A 20,591-nucleotide genomic window follows, 5' to 3' on the forward strand; every position below is an offset into this window, starting at 1 on the left:
ATGGTTGCGGCAATGGACATAGTTCCTTTTGCACGAATTCATCTAAGACCATTGCACCTGTGCATGCTCAGACAGTGGAATGGGGATTATACAGACTTGTCTCCGACGATACAAGTAGATCAAATAACCAGAGATTCACTCCGTTGGTGGCTGACCCTGGACAACCTGTCACAGGGAATGAGCTTCCGCAGACCAGAATAGGTCATTGTCACGACCGACGCCAGTCTGGTGGGCTGGGGCGCGGTCTGGGAACCCCTGAAAACTCAGGGTCTATGGTTTCGGGAAGACTCTCTTCTCCCGATAAACATAATGGAACTGAGAGCGATATTCAATGCTCTCAAGGCTTGGCCTCGACTAGCAAAGGCCAAATTCATAAGGTTTCAATCAGACATCATGACGACTGTTACATATATCAACCATCAGGGGGTAACAAGGAGTTCCCTGGCGATGGAGGAGCATCCGGGGGAGTGGGAACTCCATCTGGAAATCTTTGCCCAAATAACTCAATTATGGGGCATTCCAGACATGGTTCTGATGGCCTCTCGTCAGAACTTCATGGTCCCTTGTTACGGGTCCAAATCCAGGGATCCCAAGGCGACTCTATTGGATACAATAGTAGCACCTTGGATCTTCAACCTAGCTTATGTATTCCCACCGTTTCCTCTCATTCCCAGGCTGGTAGCCAGGATCAATCTGGAGAGGGCTTCGGTGACCTTGATAGTTCCTGTGTGGCCACGCAGGACTTGGTATGCAGACCTGGTGAATGTGTCATCGTCTCCACCATGGAAGCTACCTTTGAGACAGGACCTTCTTATTCAGGGTCCATTCGAACATCCGAATTTGGTTTTCCTCCAACTGACTGCTTGGAGTTTGAACGCTTGATTTTATCAAAGCGTGGGTTTTCAGATTCTGTAATAGATACTCTTATTCAGGCTAGAAAGCCTGTAACTAGAATAATTTACCATAATATATGGAAAAAATATATCTGTTGGTGTGAATCTAAAGGATTCCCATGGAACAAGATAAAAAATTCCTAAGATTCTTTCCTTTCTACAAGAAGGTTTGGAGAAAGGATTTTCTGCGAGTTCTCTGAAGGGACAGATCTCTGCTTTATCTGTTTTACTTCACAAAAGGCTGGCAGCTGTGCCAGACGTTTAAGCGTTTGTTCAGGCTCTGGTTAGAATCAAGCCTGTTTACAGACCTTTGACTCTTCCCTGGAGTCTTAATCTAGTTCTTTCAGTTCTTCAAGGGGTTCCGTTTGAACCCTTACATTCCGTAGATATTAAGTTATTATCTTGGAAAATTTTGTTTTAGGTTGCAATTTCTTCCGCTAGAAGAGTTTCTGAGTTATCTGCTCTGCAGTGTTCTCCGCCCTATCTGGTCCATGCAGATAAGGTGGTTTTACGTACTGAGCCTGGTTTTCTTCCGAAGGTTGTTTCCAACAAAAATATTAACCAGGAGATAGTTGTACCTTCTTTGTGTCCGAATCCAGTTTCATAGAAGGAACGTTTGTTACACAATTTGGACGTTGTCCGTGCTCTAAAATTCTATTTAGATGCTACAAAGGATTTCAGACAAACATCTTCCTTGTTTGTTGTTTATTCTGGTAAAAGGAGAGGTCAAAAAGCAACTTCTACCTCTCTATCTTTTTGGCTTAAAAGCATCATCAGATTGGCTTATGAGACTGCCGGACGGCAGCCTCCTGAAAGAATCACAGCTCATTCCACTAGGGCCGTGGCTTCCACATGGGCCTTTAAGAACGAGGCTTCTGTTGATCAGATATGTAAGGCAGCGACTTAGTCTTCACTGCACACTTTTACCAAATTTTACAAATTTGATACTTTTGCTTCTTCTGAGGCTATTTTTGGGAGAAAGGTTTTGCAAACCGTGGTGCCTTCCATCTAGGTGACCTGATTTGCTCCCTCCCATCATCCGTGTCCTAAAGCTTTGGTATTGGTTCCCACAAGTAAGGATGACGCCGTGGACCGGACACACCTATGTTGGAGAAAACAGAATTTATGTTTACCTGATAAATTACTTTCTCCAACGGTGTGTCCGGTCCACGGCCCGCCCTGGTTTTTTAATCAGGTCTGATGATTTATTTTCTTTAACTACAGTCACCACGGTATCATATGATTTCTCCTATGCAAATATTCCTCCTTTACGTCGGTCGAATGACTGGGGAAGGCGGAGCCTAGGAGGGATCATGTGACCAGCTTTGCTGGGCTCTTTGCCATTTCCTGTTGGGGAAGAGAATATCCCACAAGTAAGGATGACGCCGTGGACCGGACACACCGTTGGAGAAAGTAATTTATCAGGTAAACATAAATTCTGTTTTTTCCACCTTTAATGTGACCTATAAACTGTACAACTCAATTGAGAAACAAACTGAAATGTTTTAAGTATAGGGAAGAAAAAATATAAAAATAAAATAATATGATTGCATAAGTGTGCACACCCTTAAACTAATACTTTGTTGAAGCACCTTTTTATTTTACTACAGCACTCAGTCTTTTTGGGTATGAGTCTATCAGCATGGCACATCTTGACTTGGCAAGATTTGCCCACTCTTCTTTGCAAAAACACTCCAAATCTGTGAGATTGCGAGGGCATCTCTTGTGCACAGCCCTCTTCAGATCCCCCCACAGATTTTCAATCGGATTCAGGTCTGGGCTCTGGCTGGGCCATTCCAAAACTTTAATCTTCTTCTGGTGAAGCCATTCCTTTGTTGATTTGGATGTATGCTTTGGGTCGTTGTCATGCTGAAAGATGAAGTTCCTCTTCATGTTCAGCTTTCTAGCAGAAGCCTGAAGGTTTTGTGCCAATATTGACTGGTATTTAGAACTGTTCATAATTCCCTCTAGGTTAACTAAGGCCCCAGTTCCAGATGAAGAAAAACAGCCCCAAAGCATGATGCTGCCACCACCACCATGCTTCACTGTGGGTATGGTGTTCTTTTGGTGATGTACAGTATTGTTTTTGCGCCAAACATATCTTTTGGAATTATGGCCAAAAAGTTCAACCTTGGTTTCATCAGACCATAACACATTTTCCCACATGCTTTTGGGAGACTTCAGATGTGATTTTGCAAAATGTAGCCTGGCTTGGATGTTTTTCTTTGTAAGCAAAGGCTTTCGTCTTGCCACTCTACCCCATAGCCCAGACATATGAAGAATATGTGAGATTGTTGTCACATGTACCACACAGCCAGTACTTGCCAGACATTCCTGCAGCTCCTTTAATGTTGCTGTATGCCTCTTGGTAGCCTCCCTGTCCAGTTTTCTTCTCGTCTTTTCATCAATTTTGGAGGGATGTCCAGTTCTTGGTAACGTTACTGTTGTGCCATATTTTCTCCACTTGATGATGACTGTCTTCACTGTGTTCCATGGTATATCTAATGCCTTGGAAATTCTTTTGTACCCTTCTCCTGACTGATACCTTTTAACAATGAGATCCCTCTGATGCTTTGGAAGCTCTCTGTGGACCATGGCTTTTGCTGTGGGATGCAACTAAATTCAGGAAAGACCAACTAGAGCAGCTGAACTTTATTTGGGGTTAATCAGAGGCACTTTAAATGATGGCAGGTGTATGCTGACTCCTATTTAACATGATTTTGAAAGTGATTGCTTAATTCTGAACATAGCTACATCCCCAGTTATAAGAGGGTGTGCACACTTATGCAACCACATTATTTTAATTTTATTTGTTTTCTTCCTTCCACCTTAAAGATTTCAGTTTGTTTTTCAATTGATTTGCGGAATCTGTTGGCGCTCTACAAATTACCGATAATAATAATTGAGTTGTATAGGTCACATTAAAGGTGGAAAAAGTTCTGAAATGATTTATCTTTGTCTCATTTTTTTACATCACAGAAACCTGACATTTTAACAGGGGTGTGTAGACTTTTTATATCCACTGTACTTACACATACACTCACTCATGTATACACACAACACACACATATACACACTCACTCATGCATACACGAATACATACACATACTCATACATACACACACTCACTCATGCATACACATACTCATACATACACACACTCACTCCTGCATACACATACTCATACATACACACACTCACTCATGCATACACATAAATACACACACACACACACACACTCATACATACATACACACACACTCATGCATGCACATACTCATACATACACACACTCACTCATGCATACACACAACACATAAATACACACACACTCATACATACTCATACATGCATACACACAACACATACATACATACATACATACATACATACATACACACACTCATACATACACATACTCATACCTACTTGTTTATAAGGCAGTAACAAATCACATTCTAAGCTATTATGATTTTGCCCATTCCCTGCTTGTGCACTTTACTCTTTTGTTTTATAATATAATCATAATACTAATCATATCAAATACTGTATTCTTAAAGGCAAGAACTATTACATTTGAATAAACTCATGGATTTTATGTTTCTAACAGATTTAAAGTTTGGTGCAAATGCTCTCAGATAAAATGGTTGCCATGTGCCCACTGCTGAATTTGATCAATACAATTAGCTGTAATATAAGAATAAAACACCAGTTTTCAGCTGCTTTGTATAAAATTGTTTAGTCTAGCAAGGTTGAAACTGCAGATCAGAACATACTTATTAATGTGCATTTATTTGCATATTTCATGATGTCACCACATATATAATTCTATCTATCTATCTATCATCTATATACACACACACACACACTCTCGGGCTGGACTTGAAAAGAAACATCCCTATTTTCAGTTGAAAAGAAGCAGCCCCATTCTTTCAAGGGCATTACTAGGATACTCCTTCCCCCAATACTTTTTTCAGAATTAAATTATATTAGTTTGTAATAAAAGAAAAGCCAGATTGTTGTTATATAGGCACCTTAAAGCCAGTTATTATTATAACTATCATTTATTTGTATAGCACCACAAAATTCTGTAGCTCTGTTTCATCCATGACTCCTTCAGTGTGAAAACGATTACCCATAGTGTGCTCTGGAGAAGACCCTAAAAATGATGGGTCGCCCTGTCTGACAGTGTGACTTGACTAGACAAAACAAACCATTCAAACTACATGGTCTAGGAAATAAATATGACACGGAAATATTTTATGATCTTAATAGCTCAGAGGAAAATGAGAGGTGATATTTCTGCTTCACTTCACCAGCAGCAGTACCCTCTGAAGTTGTAGCTGACAGGCCCCAGCTGGTGCAGCACATCGGTAAACCTCCTGGTGTCCTGGTAGTCCAATCCAGCTTTGCACACACTATATGTGTGTGTGTGTGTATGTATGTATGTGTGTGTGTGTGTTTAGACTTGATAAAGGAAGGAACTCTTCTGAAAGCTTGTCAACTTATAAATGTATAGTTAGTCCAATAAAAAAGTATCATTGCTCAATGCAATACTCTTGTTATTTTTATATATATATATATATATATATATATATATATATATATGTATATATATATATATATATATATATATATATATATATATATATATATATATAAAGGGAAGAATGGTGTATGGGCACAAAACAGGAGGATACTTAATCAATATTAGACATATAATAAGAACAGGTTATTAGCCACTCTCAATCCAGTATACATCTCTGGATAGACGTTAAGAAAAGTATATATATACATATATATTCTCATCAGTCAAATATGCAGAATTGATAGAAAACATAGTAATACAATCATATAGCATATTGGGCTAATTACCTGTTCTTATTATATGTCTAATATTGATGAAGTATCCTCCTTTTTTGCACCCATACACCATTCTTCTCTTTCCATTTCTTATCTCTACAGTGATACGATACGTTGGGGAGTATCGTTTATCACAGTAAGGTTGTAAGGCAGCATTTCTTGGGGGTCTGGTATTGATATATTCAGCGCCTTTCGCACATTTTCTCTTTCTGTGTGTGTGTATGTGTGTATATATATATATATATATATATATATATATATATATATATATATATATATATATATATATATATATATATTGTAGTAAATTGCCCAAACAACTCACAGCCTGGGGTAAAATGCTAAAAGATATGTCTCCCTGTATTTCTCAAGCCATGTATTACAATATCTCATAGTGGTATTAGACAGTCCAGAGTTCTAACAACACGTTTCCAATTATACAAAAAAATATGTAAATGGTTATAAAATGCACTATGCATTCTTATAAATTATAACTTAATATCAATATTTTTCTTACAACAGCCTGAACCAGAAGAGAATAATCTGAAATGTGTGGAGGCTCTGATAGTGGGTGCTGGAAGTCGAGGGAGATGTTACTCCAATTTTGCTGTTGAATTTCCCAAAAGAATGAAGGTAAAAAATTAAAAAAATAAATTCTTATTGGCAACATTTGGCTTTATATTTCAGTTTTCAAATGTTTTTTTTTTATTCTTTATGAAAAAATACACAAACCTGTAACCATCTTAAATGTATTTGTTCAGCTCAAGGATGTTTTTCTTGCTAACAGACCTCATAAAAATGTATTTCACTAACTGAAGATAAGTTAGTTAAGACAATTATGATGTAGCTAAATATAGCTTAAGAAAATCAGGTGAAACAGACAAGCTTAGTGGACAGTCTGAATTACCTAGAGGACATTTTCTTTAAGGAGTACGAATAATGTAGATGGTTTGATTCGTTTATTGTTTGTGTGTCCTGTTAGCGCCACCTAGTGGAAACCTTTAGGATTCACACATACACAGTGTTAAAAAGACATCCCAGACAAAAATGGAATGGACTTGGGTGCATTTCACTTTTGAATAGAAACATTTTTTATATATATATGTATAGGCAAAAATGCTTCTAGTAAAAGCTATAGCTGTTTCAATAGAGTATTTTATTATGTGCTTTGCACCAGTATTTTAAACACAGCATTTGCTCAGAGTGCCTAAGATGGTTGTACCATCTGGTAATGACTCATTTTGTGAATTACTGATATAATACACTGGATCTCTGAGCAGCTGCCATATTTAAAATGCTGGTGCACAATATCTAGCTATGCTTCACATGCACGAGAATTTTTATACTAAAACAGTGATAACTTTTAATAGAAGCTATTTTGCTAATATATGTATATGGTAAATATGTTTCTATTCAACAATGTAATTCATCATATGTGCATTTCAATTTGACCGGAATGTCCCTTAAATGTAAACTATTATTTACACATTGAAGTAGAAATCCATAGCTCTGTGCAAAGGGATTTAATTAATATGATTCATAATTATACCTATTTTAAAAAAAAAAAAAAAAAACTTAATTACACATGTTTATAAACAGTGACATGAAATGAGTACGTGAGAGAGTCAAGAGAATGGGATCATAGCAACGGAAGAAATAATGAATTCACTGAGGCTTTATTTATCCACAGAGCGATAACACTTTAGTATCTGATAATAACAGGAGAATTAATCTGTTTAGTGTTTTCTATGTAAAAAAAAAAATCTATTATCTTTACTTAAGCATATATATCTTGTGAGACTCTAACTCTGAAAAATAGTGATGTTAAAAAAAAATATATATTTGTTTTTTCTTTTTTGGCGAAACCTACACTTTAACCACAAAACCAAGACAAGTGTTCGGCAGCTGTGTGATATATATATATTATTGTTATTTTTTTTACTAGTGTTTCAGTTAGTTATATTGAGAAGAGAAACTCAGCACTCTACTTTCGGTTTAGCCACAGAAAGAAAAAAAAAAGCTGCATATGTGCTTGGTTTTCCATCCCCCATCTCTCTTTTGAACCTACCTAACAAAACAGGCTCCTGGGTTAAGCATGTAAGGATATACAGTGGGTATTGAAAAGAATCACCCCCTTGAAAATAATCACATTTTGTTGCTTCGCAGCCTGTTATTTCAGGCTGCGAAGCAACAAAATGTGATTATTTTTCAAGGGGGGGGGGGGGGATTCTTATAACATCCAAGTAAAGATATAACACCAACATGTCAGGAAAAAATAAAACATAAATAAAAAACAGAATCACTGAGTTGGAAAAAGGATCACCCCCTTGTGTTAGTTTTTTATTGAACCACTTTTTGCTTTCATTATAGCCTTTAGTCTGTTGGGATATGTCTCTACTAACTTTGCACATCTAGAACGTGCAATATTTGCCCACTCTTCTTTGCAGAACTGCTCCAGTTCCGTTACATTTGATGGTGACCGTATGTGGACTGCAGTCTTCAAGTCATGCTACAGATATTCAAATTGGGTTTAAGTCTGGGCTCTGACTAGGGCATGCAAGGACATTTACCTTTTTCTCCTTCAACCACTGTGTGCTTTGGGGCATTGTCATGTTGGAAGGTAAACCTTCTTCCCATTGACAACTTCTTGGCAGAGGGCAGCAGATTTTCCTCAAGAAGTTGATGGTATTTTGCCCCATCCATTATTCCTTCTATCCTGGCAAGTGCTTCAGTGCCTGCTGCAGATAAACACTCCCATAACAGGATATTACCATCTCCATGCTCTACTGTAGGTATGGTGTTATTTGGATGGTGAGCTGTATTGGATTTCTTCCAGACATATAATTTGGTGTTGAGGCCAAATAATTCAATTTTAGTCTCATCTGACCACAACACATTTTTCCATGTGGCCTCAGAATCTCCTAGGTGTGCAGTCGTGACTGCATGTGGCCTTTCATGAGGAGTGGCTTTTTTCTTGCAACCCTCCCATACAAGCCACATTTGTGGAGAATGTGTGATATTATTGTCACATGCACACAATGACCACTCTTTGTCATAAATTCCTGCAACTGCTTCAGAGTTGATGTGGGCCTCTTGGTTGCCTTTCGGACCAGTTTCCTCCTGGCTCTTTCATCCAGTTTGGAGCGACGTCCTGATCCAGAGAGGGTCTGTGTTGTACATAATACCTTCCACTTCTTAATAATAGACTTCACTGTGCTTCTAGGCATTGATAAAGCCTTTGATATGTTCTTGTATCCATCTCCTGACTTGTGCCTGTCCACAACATTATCCCGGAGATCTTTTGACAGTGCCTTGCCACCCATAGTTGATTGTTTGCTTCAGTTGCACTACCAGGGACTGAGATGCTCCAGGAAAGCACTTTTCATGCTGAGCTAATCAATATGCCACAGCTGATCACAGTTGAAGGTCAAATAGCTTTGTGTGTGCCGTTGAGAAGGTGATTAGCAATACCTGATTGAGTTTACAAGTAATTTTAGGAGGGGGTGATCCTTTTTCCAACTCAGTGATTCTGTTTTTGAATTCTCTTTATTTTTGCCTGACATGTTGGTGTTATATCTTTCACTTGTATGTTATAATTTACTCTGAGTAATTACAACTGGATAAACAAAAACTGTGTCTGTCTTTATTTCAGGCTGCAAAGCAACAAAATGTGATTATTTTCATGGGGGGCGATTCTTTTCAATACTCACTATATTAGTGTGTTTCAGGATATATTAGTGTGTTTCGGGATATTCTAGTGTGTTTCAGGGGGTGAGATAAATTGTAATAAGTGGATCAACATAGAGAGTGTAATCTATTATACTATATCATGGTGTTCAATAAAATAATGTTCATGTTATTTTTTAGCACATATATACGTAAACCATCCAAAAAAATAAAAAAAACACTAATATTTATAAACAGTGACTATGTTTGTCAGTATAGTAAAATATAGTTTAATGCATTTTTGCTAATTATATTAGATTATTTTATATTTTTATTATAAGGTTTTATGTGCAATTGAGAAACTGTGAAAGGAAGGTTGTTTTGTTCTGTGCTATCACATTACAGACACAGCAAATAATTCAGTCCATTTTAATCTTTTGACTGGTAGATAAGACTATAATACTTTCCATAACTGTTTAAAGCGTTGTCTGGCACATAAAAGGTTAAACAAGAAGAAAATGGAGCTTGAAAATGGGAGACAGAAAACATCAAAGAAAGCAGCTTGCTTAATTGCAATGCAGATTGAGAACTCATCCCCCACATGCTCAATCACTCGTGCCAATTAGGTTATTCAGTGCCTCTACTAGAAAATGTAATTTTATATATTTTATGTCCAAAGCTTATTTATGAATAAGCAAAGATTTCAGTCTCAAAAAGCAGTCCAGTTTGAGGGATATGTTTTAATTCAATAAAAAGTAAATAATTATTTATTTAATTTAGAAACAAAAACTCATATCTAAATAATCTTTAATAATTTATAAAATATTGTTTTCTAGTCACTCATTCACTATTATTGTTATTATTATCAGATAGTTGTAGAGTCCCAACACTATACATTATGCTTTTTAAAAAAAATGTTTAGAATAATATTTAGGAAAATTATAAAAGTACTGTCTTTTTTTAAAGATAACTGAATTAATTGTGTGTGTATTTGTATCTTATCACTGTAAATCAAATTTAAGTAAAATTACATGTAGGTTGTGTAGGCATTTGACAGTAATGTTGTATTCAATAGATATTTTATTCTGGCTTTATGCAGTTTCTGTGCATATAGATTGTTGCAGCGGGTCAAATAACAGAGAAGGAGGTTTCAAAAAGTATATATATATCTTTCTGTTTTGATTTTTCATCCTAAAGGGCAATAGAATGGGAGTTGGCATTCTTTATTTTAAGTTCCTCAGAAAACAAGATAAAAGATTTGGTTACAACATTAAATGTATTCTCTTTTAATATCACTATGTTAAACCAAACTGGCACTATGCTTGTGTGTGTGTGTGTGTGTGTGTGTGTGTATATATATATATATATATATATATATATATATATATATATATATATATATATATATATATATATATATATATATATAGTTAAACAACATATTAAAATAATGGAACATTAATATTACCTGATCCATAAATCAAGACTTAAAATGTTGTTTAAATTTGGCAGATCATTTAAAATATTAATTTCAATAGTAATAAGGCAGTATTTACTTAGGGTCATTATTATTTTATCATATGATACATTGTATTGGTATTAATTTATTGTTTAGCTACTTTGTATCTAATTAGGGATCATAAAACATCAGAATCTTATTATTTTAAAATATGCTAAATAATTACTACTGGAAAAAATCAGATTGTCAAGGATTTAAATATTAATTTTATTAAAATAAAGAGACATTGAGTCAATACGTTGATAAAAAATATTAACAAAGTCCAATTACTTTATTGTGGTATTTTTTTTTTTTTTAATCAAATTATGTTCTGCTAAAAAATATCTTTAATAGATGATCCCAATGTAGGAAAAATACGGAAATTGAAAATACAATTCAGCTATGAGGCTAATATATATATTCATTCTAAATAATATATAAAGATAAATAAAATCACCTTTATATATGTGCCCACAAAAAAGCATGCCTATTGTTACTTGAAACATCCATCTTTGCATCAAATATGTTCTTTAGTCAACAGCATCTTGAACATTGTCTTCATTCATTTGTTTTCTGCTTAAAAATCTTCATCTTCTGTTTTAAAAAATAAAAATAAAAATATACATATAGTCCTAAAATTGCTTGGTGCATTCACTTGAAGGTTTGTCATTTCTCTGTATGCCCTTAGGATGCTTCTTGAATTTTCTGCAGTTTTAGTACGTGTCCTTAGTCACAGCTGTAATGGATCCTGCGGAAGACATCCCAGTGAGAGAGGAGGGTGTACAAAAGACATTCTGAGCTGTTATTTAACTCTGTGCACAGAGGGGAAAATATGATGTAGTTTCTATTTTTTTGTTTCTGGGCATAAACCCAATACCTGATAGATTTATGAGGCACAATTATTTGTTTTGTGCTTTTTGAACAGCCTCTTTTCCTGGCTTAGTTTAACTAAAGGGTTGGGGGTTGGATTAGTATTTGTACTTGGAGATAAGCAAGCTTGGAAAACAAAGGCAAGACTGGCTGAAACCAGTTCATATATTGCATCCAATCACTGCTCTCTGTCTGCTTTAATGTAAGCGAAAGAGTTCCTAAGTCTGCAGTTTTTAAAACAAATAATATAAACCATGTTAGTTGGACTGTGAAATTGTACAGAAGTCAGACACTTGTAGAAAATGCAATAGTTGTAACAATCTGTATGATATTATTTTACAAGAGAACACAAGTAAAAATTATTGGTTTTTTTTTGTTTTGTTGTGTTCTCCTCTCCCACAAAAGTGATATTCAGAAATACATTTTATTAAATTGCTTTAAAAAAAAAAAGTTAATAATAAGGTGGGACCTGCCTCTTTTACAAAAAAACTAAAATATATTTTCTTGATGAATAAACTAATTCACTGTAGAAACACTGATCAGCTACAACATTAAAACCACTGACAGGTGAAGTGAATAACATTGATTATATTGTTACAATGGCACATGTCAAGGTGGGGATATATATCAGACAGCAAGTGAAGAGTCAGTTCTTGAATTTCATGTGTTGAAAGCATGAAAAATGGGCAAATGAAGATCAGAGTGACTTTGATAAGGGCCAAATAGTGATGGCTAGATGGTTGGGTCAGAGCATCTCCAAAACGGCAAGTCTTGTGGGGTGTTCCCGGTATGCAGTGGTTAGTACCTGCCAAAAGTGGTTCAAGGAAGGACAACTGGTGAACCAGCATCAGGGTCATGGGCGCCCAAGGCTCATTGATGCATGTGGGGAGCGAAAGCTAGCCTGTCTGATCTGATCACACAGAAGAGCTACTGTAGCTGAAATTGCTGAAAAAAAATAATGCTGACCATGATAGAAAGGTGTCAGAGCACACAGTGCAGTTTGCTGCGTATAGGGGCTACGTAGCTGCAGACAGGTCAAAGTGCCCATGATGACCCCTGTCATTGCAGTTTGCTGTTTATGGGAGCTACATAAAGCTACATACAAGTCAAAGTGCCCATGATGACCCCTGTCATCGCAGTTTGCTGTGTATGGGGGCTACGTAAAGCTGCAGACAAGTCAAAGTGCCCATGATGACCCCTGTCCACCGCCGAAAGCAGTGGACCAAGGAGGAATAGAAGAAAGTTGCCTGTTCTGATGAATCACGTTTTTGTTTAGATCAGGTGGATGGCCAGGTGCCTGTGCGTTGTTTACTGGGAAATAGATGGCAGCACAATGCACTATGGGAGGAAGGCAGGCCGGCGGAAGCAGTGTTATGCTCTGGGCAATGTTCTGCTCTGGGTCCTGGCATTCATGTGGATGAATATACCACCTACCTAGAGATTGCAGACCACGTACAACCCTTCATGGCAATGGTTTTCCCTGATGGCAGTGGCCTCTTCAGCATGATAATGCACCCTGTCACATTGTAAATGGTTTAGGAATGGTTTGAGGAACATGACATGTTGCCTTTGCCTCCAAATTCCCCAGATCTCAATCTGATAAAGCATCTGTGGAATGTTCTGGAACAACAAATCTGATCCATGGAAGCCCCACCTTGCAACTTGCAGGGTACGTTCAGTGGTCTTGTGGAGTCCATGCATGAGAGTTGTTTTGGCAGAATGAGGGGGACCTACACGATATTAGGCAGGTGGTTTCAATGTTGTGGCTGATCAGTGTATATATTGATGCAAATTGAGAATGTATTTGTTATTTGTTTTTCTGCCGTCACAGTTGGGAGTTTAGTATTATCTGCAGATTCTTAGAAGGCTGTGTTCTGGCAACGTCTGGACACTCCTCCTCTGCAGCATTTATGGGGAAAGGAAAAACAGTAAAAGCAAATGTACGATATCACTCTTGCAGAGTTCTTCTGTTTGGTTATTGCACAAGCTTCACTGCAAGGCTCCATTTTATGCTCAATATCATCTGAACACTGCAAAATAAGGAAGATTCAGGTTCATTTGTTTAGTTTGTTTATTAACTATTTTTTAAACAACTTATTTTTATTTAAATATACTAAATCCATACATAACAAATGTTTTTTTTGTTTGTTTTTTTTTTAACAAAAGTATTAAAATAAGTTAAAGACTGAGTGTGACGTACAGGGTTAATCAACCCTGCAACAATCACCAGTTTGGCACTTAAAAGGGTTAACCGACCCTTTCTATCTTAAAGGAATATTCCAGCCAAAATTGGAATCCACAAGGTTACATATCAGTTTTAAATGGAAGCATTTGTGTAATGTACATGTATTAGCAAAAATGCTTCTAATAAAAGCTATAGCTGTTTATTTAATTATGCACCGTGCACCAGCATTTTTGAACACAGCACTTGCTCAGAGAGCCTAAAGTGCTTGTACCATCTGGTAATGACTTAATTTGTTAATTGCCGACATGATACAAGCCCCACTGGTGCTCTGAGCAGGTGCATCATTTTAAAATGCTGGTGCAGTGACAAAATCTAGCTATGCTTCGCATGCACGTGCAGAGAAAAATGTTAACATTAAAACAGTTATAACTTTTAATAGAAGCCGTATTGCAAATGTGTTTCTATTCAGAGATGTAATTCATCTATGTGCATTTAAATTTTTACCGGAAAGTCCCTTTAACCAGCTTGTCACAGTCTAGCCACTCCAGGCATGCCTGTGACTTAGTTCAGTGGGTGCAAAGGTTAATAAACACTCTCTAGTCTATACAACACCTAGAAAAATCCCTAAACTCTGTTTAATCCCTCCCACACTAAACTATGCCGCCACCACATTAACATTATTATATGGGGAATCCTATATAAGAAAATCCCAGACTACAGATTAAAAATCGCAAAACACAATTTAGCAAAAATTATATTAGACAGACAAAACGTTAATAAAGAAACATTTATAATGAACAAAAAGTAGTCATACTGCATTTATATAAAACACATATACACACAAAAAGCAAAACCGTTTTTTAAATTAAAATAAGAGTAAAAAAACAGACCCTAATACTGTACAAGCTTAGATATCCATGCCAAGGGAGTTGGCAAGGAAAAACGGTCTCTTATTTTGTTCCACGCTCTGCTGAAATCAGAATTAAATACATTTCTTTCTTAATATGAGGAGAGTCCATGGCTTCATTTCTTACTGAATACTGAACCTGGCCACCAGGAGGAGGCAAAGACACCCCAGCCAAAGGCTTTAAATACCTCCCCCACTCCCCTCATCCCCCAGTCATTTTTTGACTTTCGTCACAGGAGGTTGTCAGAGAAGTGTCAGAAGATACAGAGTTGTTCCTTATGGAGGGTAGTACTCTACGGAATGGGACTGGAGTTTTAAGTAGTCTTGTCAGCCTCTCAGTGAGAGCATTGGCGTATGTTAGAGTCTGGAGATGCAGGAAGAGTCTTTCTGTGAACCCATCCAGACGTATTAACAGCTCCTAAGCAATCAGTGTTGACGAGTTTCACTGCCTGCTTCTATCACTCAAGTCCATGTCAGGAGTGATGCTACAAGACTGTCAAATTGAGAGGCTGTGTTTCTGTTCGATGACATAGATTCCGGAAAGATTGTTTCAATTTTTATACACATTTGATAACGCAAGAAGACAGGGTCACAGTGTGACTCCTTTAATCTGTTTGGAATCAAGGGTTAATGTCTCCGGAAGGGGATTATTGAACAGGAGGGATTCATCACATATTTTTAATATTGTGTTTTTGCTGTGACATGTGTGAGATGAGGCTCAGGCAGATGTTAGAATGTACAGGTTTTACTTTTATTTTGGAGCGATGCACAGCCTGTTAGGCTTGGCATGCTTTTTGGTGGTGCAGGGGCGGTTCTGCATGGTGCACCACGTGACCGGGTGTGGTCACATTTATTCTCTTCTTCCTGACCGTACGGTTGTCTGGAGACGAAGAGGTTTCTCTCTAAGGCCTGGATCATAGGAGTTGGTGAGTGCCCCAGCCATTGGGGTATAAATGTGCCATTTATCCTATTTATAAGTGCAAGCTATGGAGGACTCTGATCCGTTAGAAGGTACTCCCTCTTTACCTAAATCTAATGCCTGTCTATATTGTGAGGAGGCCACGGTATACCCGCCTGCTCAATTATTGTTCCACATGCCTTTATAAAGTAATCTTATCAAAGAGAGCTAATATGTTTAGTACTACTGAGTCTTCTACCTTCAAGGAGTCTCCGTCCTGTGAGATGCACACCCTACAGTCATCTCCTAATACACATGTAGCTTCCCGTAGCTCTCCTAATCCTCCATCTCGAGGGGCCCTTTTACTGCCAGACTTTACTGAACAGTTACAGACGGCAGTGTCTGCAGCCTTTAGTGCTTTACCTCGCTCTGCTAAGCACAAGCGAAAGGTTAGATATTGCTATCCTTCCCAGGGGTCATCTACTAGCTTATTGGATTTATCTGATACAAGATTATTCGATGATGAAGAAGCCTCTGATACTTCAGAGGATACTCTTTCTGGGTCAGAATCTGCTGTCTCTAAGCCTCCAGCTGCAGAGGAACCAGACTTTAGATTTAGGATTGAACAGAGGTTGCAGAACCTAAATTACCTGAGGAACCTTGTATTCCGAAATTAGATAAGGTCTACAAGAACAGGATTGTACCACAGACTTTCCCGGTTCCCGTAAAGATGGTGAACATTATTAAGAATGAATGGGAAAGACTCGGTTCTTCCTTTTCCCCTTCTTCCTTTAAGAAATTGTTCTCGGTTCCGGACTCTCAGTTGGAGTTGTGGGGTTCTGTCCCTAAAGTAGACGGTGCTATCTCCACGCTTGCTAAGCGCACTACTATCTCACTTGAGGATAGTTCGTCGTTTAAAGAGCCCATGGATAAGAAGCTGGAAACTCTATTAAGAAAAATGTTTCAGCATACGGGATATTTGTTTCAACCGGCAGCGGCTGTTGCTGCTGTTGCGGGAGCGGTTACCTACTGGTGCGTCTCCTTTTCTGAGTTGATCTAGGTGGAGGGTCCCCTCGACACAATCCAGGAAAGAATTAAGGCCTTAAAGGGCCACTGTAAGTAAATATTTTCTATGCCTGTTACTAACTAACTACCCCAAATACGCTTTTTATCAATAGCATTTCATTAACATATCTCTACCGTATATCAGAAATCTTGTCTGCAAATTTAATTATTTTCCAAACCCACTCCGTGGGTATCCTTTGCTCTGTTCCAATCCGTTTACAATACCTAGGTTTCAAAATGGCGCTTTAAACACAAAGTTATTGGTTTAAGTATTTTGAACACTCAGTGCTGAAAATAGTGGGCAGGATAACGTGACATCATCGGCGAATAAAAGATATAACTTTTAGAATGTTATGAAACTTCGTTTTGGAGAAAATATAGGTCAGTAGGTTTTAATTAATGTTTATTAACTTTAATATGTTAGTTGTTTAGCTTAAAAATTATAACAGAAAGTAATCCTTTAAGGGTAGCTAATTCTTTTATTTGTGATGCAAATATGCAGATTATTCGCCTAAACGCCAAGGCTTCAGGTTTTTCTGTGATAGCCCATAGGGCACTCTGGCTGAAGTCTTGGTCTGCGTACATGACTTCAAACTTCAAAGTCTAAACTTCTTTCCCTCCCATTTAAGGGAAAGATTCTCTTTGGTCCAGGCCTGGACTCTATCATATCCACGGTTACTGGAGGCAAAGGTGCCTTTTTACCGCAGGATAAGAAGAACAAACCTAAGGGACAAGGTCCTAATTTTCGTTCCTTTCATTCGGACAAATCCCAACATCCGCAGCCCTCTGCAAAGCCGGAGCAGTCCAAGGGAACTTGAAAACCTCCTCAGTCCTGGAATAAATCCAAGCAGAATAAGAAGCTTGCCAAGTCAAAGTCGGCCTATAGGGGCGGCCCCGATACGGCTTTGGATCGGGTAGGGGGCAGACTGTCACTTTTTTCAGAAGCTTGATTTGGGGACGTGCAAGACCCGTGGGTACTGGACGTCATCGCTCAGGGATACAGGATAGGTTTCAAGTCTCATCCTCCTAGGGGCAGATTCCTCTTATCAAACCTGTCTTCAAGGCCAGAAAAGAGAGAGTCTTTTCTAGGGTGTGTGAGGGATCTCTCCACCCTGGGGGTCATTGTACCGGTACCGCCAGCAGAGAGACGTCTGGGATACTACTCAAACCTGTTTGTGGTCCCAAAGAAGGAGGGTACTTTTCGTCCAATTGTGGACCTAAAGTGTTTAAACAAATTCCTCTCTGTCCCCTTGGTTAAAATGGAGACAATAAGATCCATTCTTCCTTTAGTCCAGGAAGGACAATTTGTGACCACCATAGACTTAAAGGATGCCTACCTTCACATCCCTATACACAGGGAATACTTCAAGTTCCTAAAATTTGCGTTCCTGGACAAGCACTTCCAGTTTATTGCATTTCCATTTGGTCTAGCTACTGCTCCAAGAGTTTTTACAAAGGTTCTAGGGGCTCTGCTCGCAGTGGCCAGAACCAGAGCGATTGCAGTGGCACCGTACTTAGACGATATTTTGGTTCAAGCACCGTCCTGTCATCTGGCAGAGGACCATTCAAAAGCCCTTCTTTCTCTTCTTCAATCTCATGGATGGAAGATAAACTTAGAAAAGGGTTCTCTTATTTCCAGTACCAGGGTGGAGTTCCTGGGTACTATAATAGACTCCATATCCATGAGGATATTTCTTACAGACCAGATATATTACAAGCTAACTTCCAATTGTCTTGTCCTCCAAACCTCCTTCAGCCCATCTGTGGCTCGGTGTATGGCGGTAATTGGGCTTATGGTGTCCTGCATGGACATCATCCCCTTTGCCAGATTCCATCTCAGACCTCTTCAGCTGTGCATTCTGAGACAGTGGAACAGCAATCATTCAGATCTGTCTCAACAGATTTCTCTGGATAGCCGGTCGAGAGAATCGCTCTCCTGGTGGCTCTGTCCATATCACCTGTCCCAAGGGACATCCTTCTTGAGACCATCCTGGGAGATTGTGACTATGGACGCAAGTCTCACAGGATAGGGAGCTGTTTGGGGGGCCAGGAAGTCACAGGGCCTGTGGACTTGAGAGGAATCTCTCCTCCCGATCAACATCTTGGAGCTTCGAGCGATCTTCAATGCTCTGAAGGCTTGGTGGGTTCGGCCGAGTTTATCAGATTACAATCGGACAACATAACCTTGGTGGCTTACATCAACCATCAGGGGGGAACGAGGAGCTCCCTAGCAATGAGGGAAGTATCTCAGATTCTGGAATGGGCGGTCAGCGATCCACATTCTGGGTGTGGACAACTGGGAAGCTGATTTCCTCAGCAGGCAATCTTTTCATCCGGGGGAATGGTCTCTCCATCCCAAGGTGTTTGCGGAGATTTTCAGCAGATGGGGGACACTGGAGATAGATCTCATGGCGTCCCGGCTCAATTCCAAGTTACCCAGATATGGGTAGGGACCCTCAGACAGAGCTAATAGATGCATTAGCCGTGCCTTGGAGGTTCAATCTAATCTACATTTTCCCACCATTACCACTTCTACCTTGTGTAGTAGCCCGCATCAAGCAGGAGCGAGCATCAGTGAGTCTAATAGCTCCATCGTGGCCTCATAGGATGTGGTTCATGGATCTGGGGGGATGTCCTTATCTCCTCCATGGAGGTTACCTTGTCGCAGGGATCTGCTTGAACAAGGTCCTTTTGTTCATCAAAATCTAGATACCCTGAGGCTGACTGTGTGGAGATTGAACGCTTAGTCCTAGCCAAGAGAGGTTTTTCTGAGAGAGATATTGATGCTCTCATTCAAGCTCGTAAGCCGGTTACTCGTCGCATCTATCATAAGGTGTGGAGGACCTACTTATTCTGGTGTGAAGAACGTGGATTTCCCTGGCATAAAGTCGGGGTTTCCAGGATTCTATCCTTTCTCCAGGATGGTCTGGAGAAGGGCCTTTCGGCTAGCTCCCTTAAGGGACAGATTTTGGCCCTATCTTTTTTACTGCACAAGAGGTTCGCTGAGCTTCCAGACGTCCAGTCTTTTGTTCAGGCTTTGATTAGAATTAGGCCTGTGTTTCGATCTAGCGGACCTCCTTGGAGTTTAAATCTTGTTCTTAAGGTTTTGTTTGAGCCTATGCACGGACTTAAATTACTGTCTTGGAAGTTTCTTTTTCTACTGGCTATTGCTTCAGCACGCAGACTATCTGAGATGGCTGCCTTGCAATGTGAGCCCCCTTACTTAGTTTTACATGCTGATAAGGATTTTCTTCGTACTGGGTTAGGTTTTCATCCTAAGGTTGTTTCAGATCGCAACATCAACCAGGAGATTATCGTTCCTTCCTTGTGTCCTAACCCTTCTTCAAAGGAGCGGTTACTTCAGAACTTGGATGTGGTTCAGTCCTTGAAGTTCTATCTTCAAGCTACTAAGGAGTTTAGACAGACTTCTTCTTTGTTTGTTGTCTATTCTGGGAAGCGTAAGGGGTAGAAAGCCTCAGCCACTTCCTTATCTTTTTGGTTGAGGAGCATTATTCGCTTAGCATATGAAGCGGGACATAAGCCTCCTCATAGGATTAAGGCTCATTGAACTAGAGCAGTGGCTTCCTCTTGGGCCTTCAAGAATGATGCCTCTATGGAGCAGATTTGTAAGGCTGCCACCTGGTCTTCTTTACATACCTTTTAAAAATTTGACGTTTTTGCTTCGGCTGAAGCATCTTTTGGGAGAACAGTTTTGCAGACTGTGGTGCCCTCAGAATAGGGTCCAC

General features: G+C 38.9%; 1 protein-coding gene across 1 annotated transcript in view; it reads left to right on the forward strand.

Annotated features, from left to right (window-relative positions):
- LOC128638464 (uncharacterized) overlaps positions 1–20,591 on the forward strand; it is a 665,546-nt gene that overhangs the window by 159,802 nt on the left and 485,153 nt on the right. Inside the window, exon 3 of the mRNA XM_053690421.1 lies at positions 6,279–6,389. Coding sequence (XP_053546396.1) covers positions 6,279–6,389 — 111 coding nt within the window. The remainder of the gene's footprint in view (positions 1–6,278; positions 6,390–20,591) is intronic.

The sequence above is a fragment of the Bombina bombina genome, chromosome 8, assembly GCF_027579735.1.
Source record: "Bombina bombina isolate aBomBom1 chromosome 8, aBomBom1.pri, whole genome shotgun sequence".
Lineage (NCBI taxonomy): Eukaryota > Metazoa > Chordata > Amphibia > Anura > Bombinatoridae > Bombina > Bombina bombina.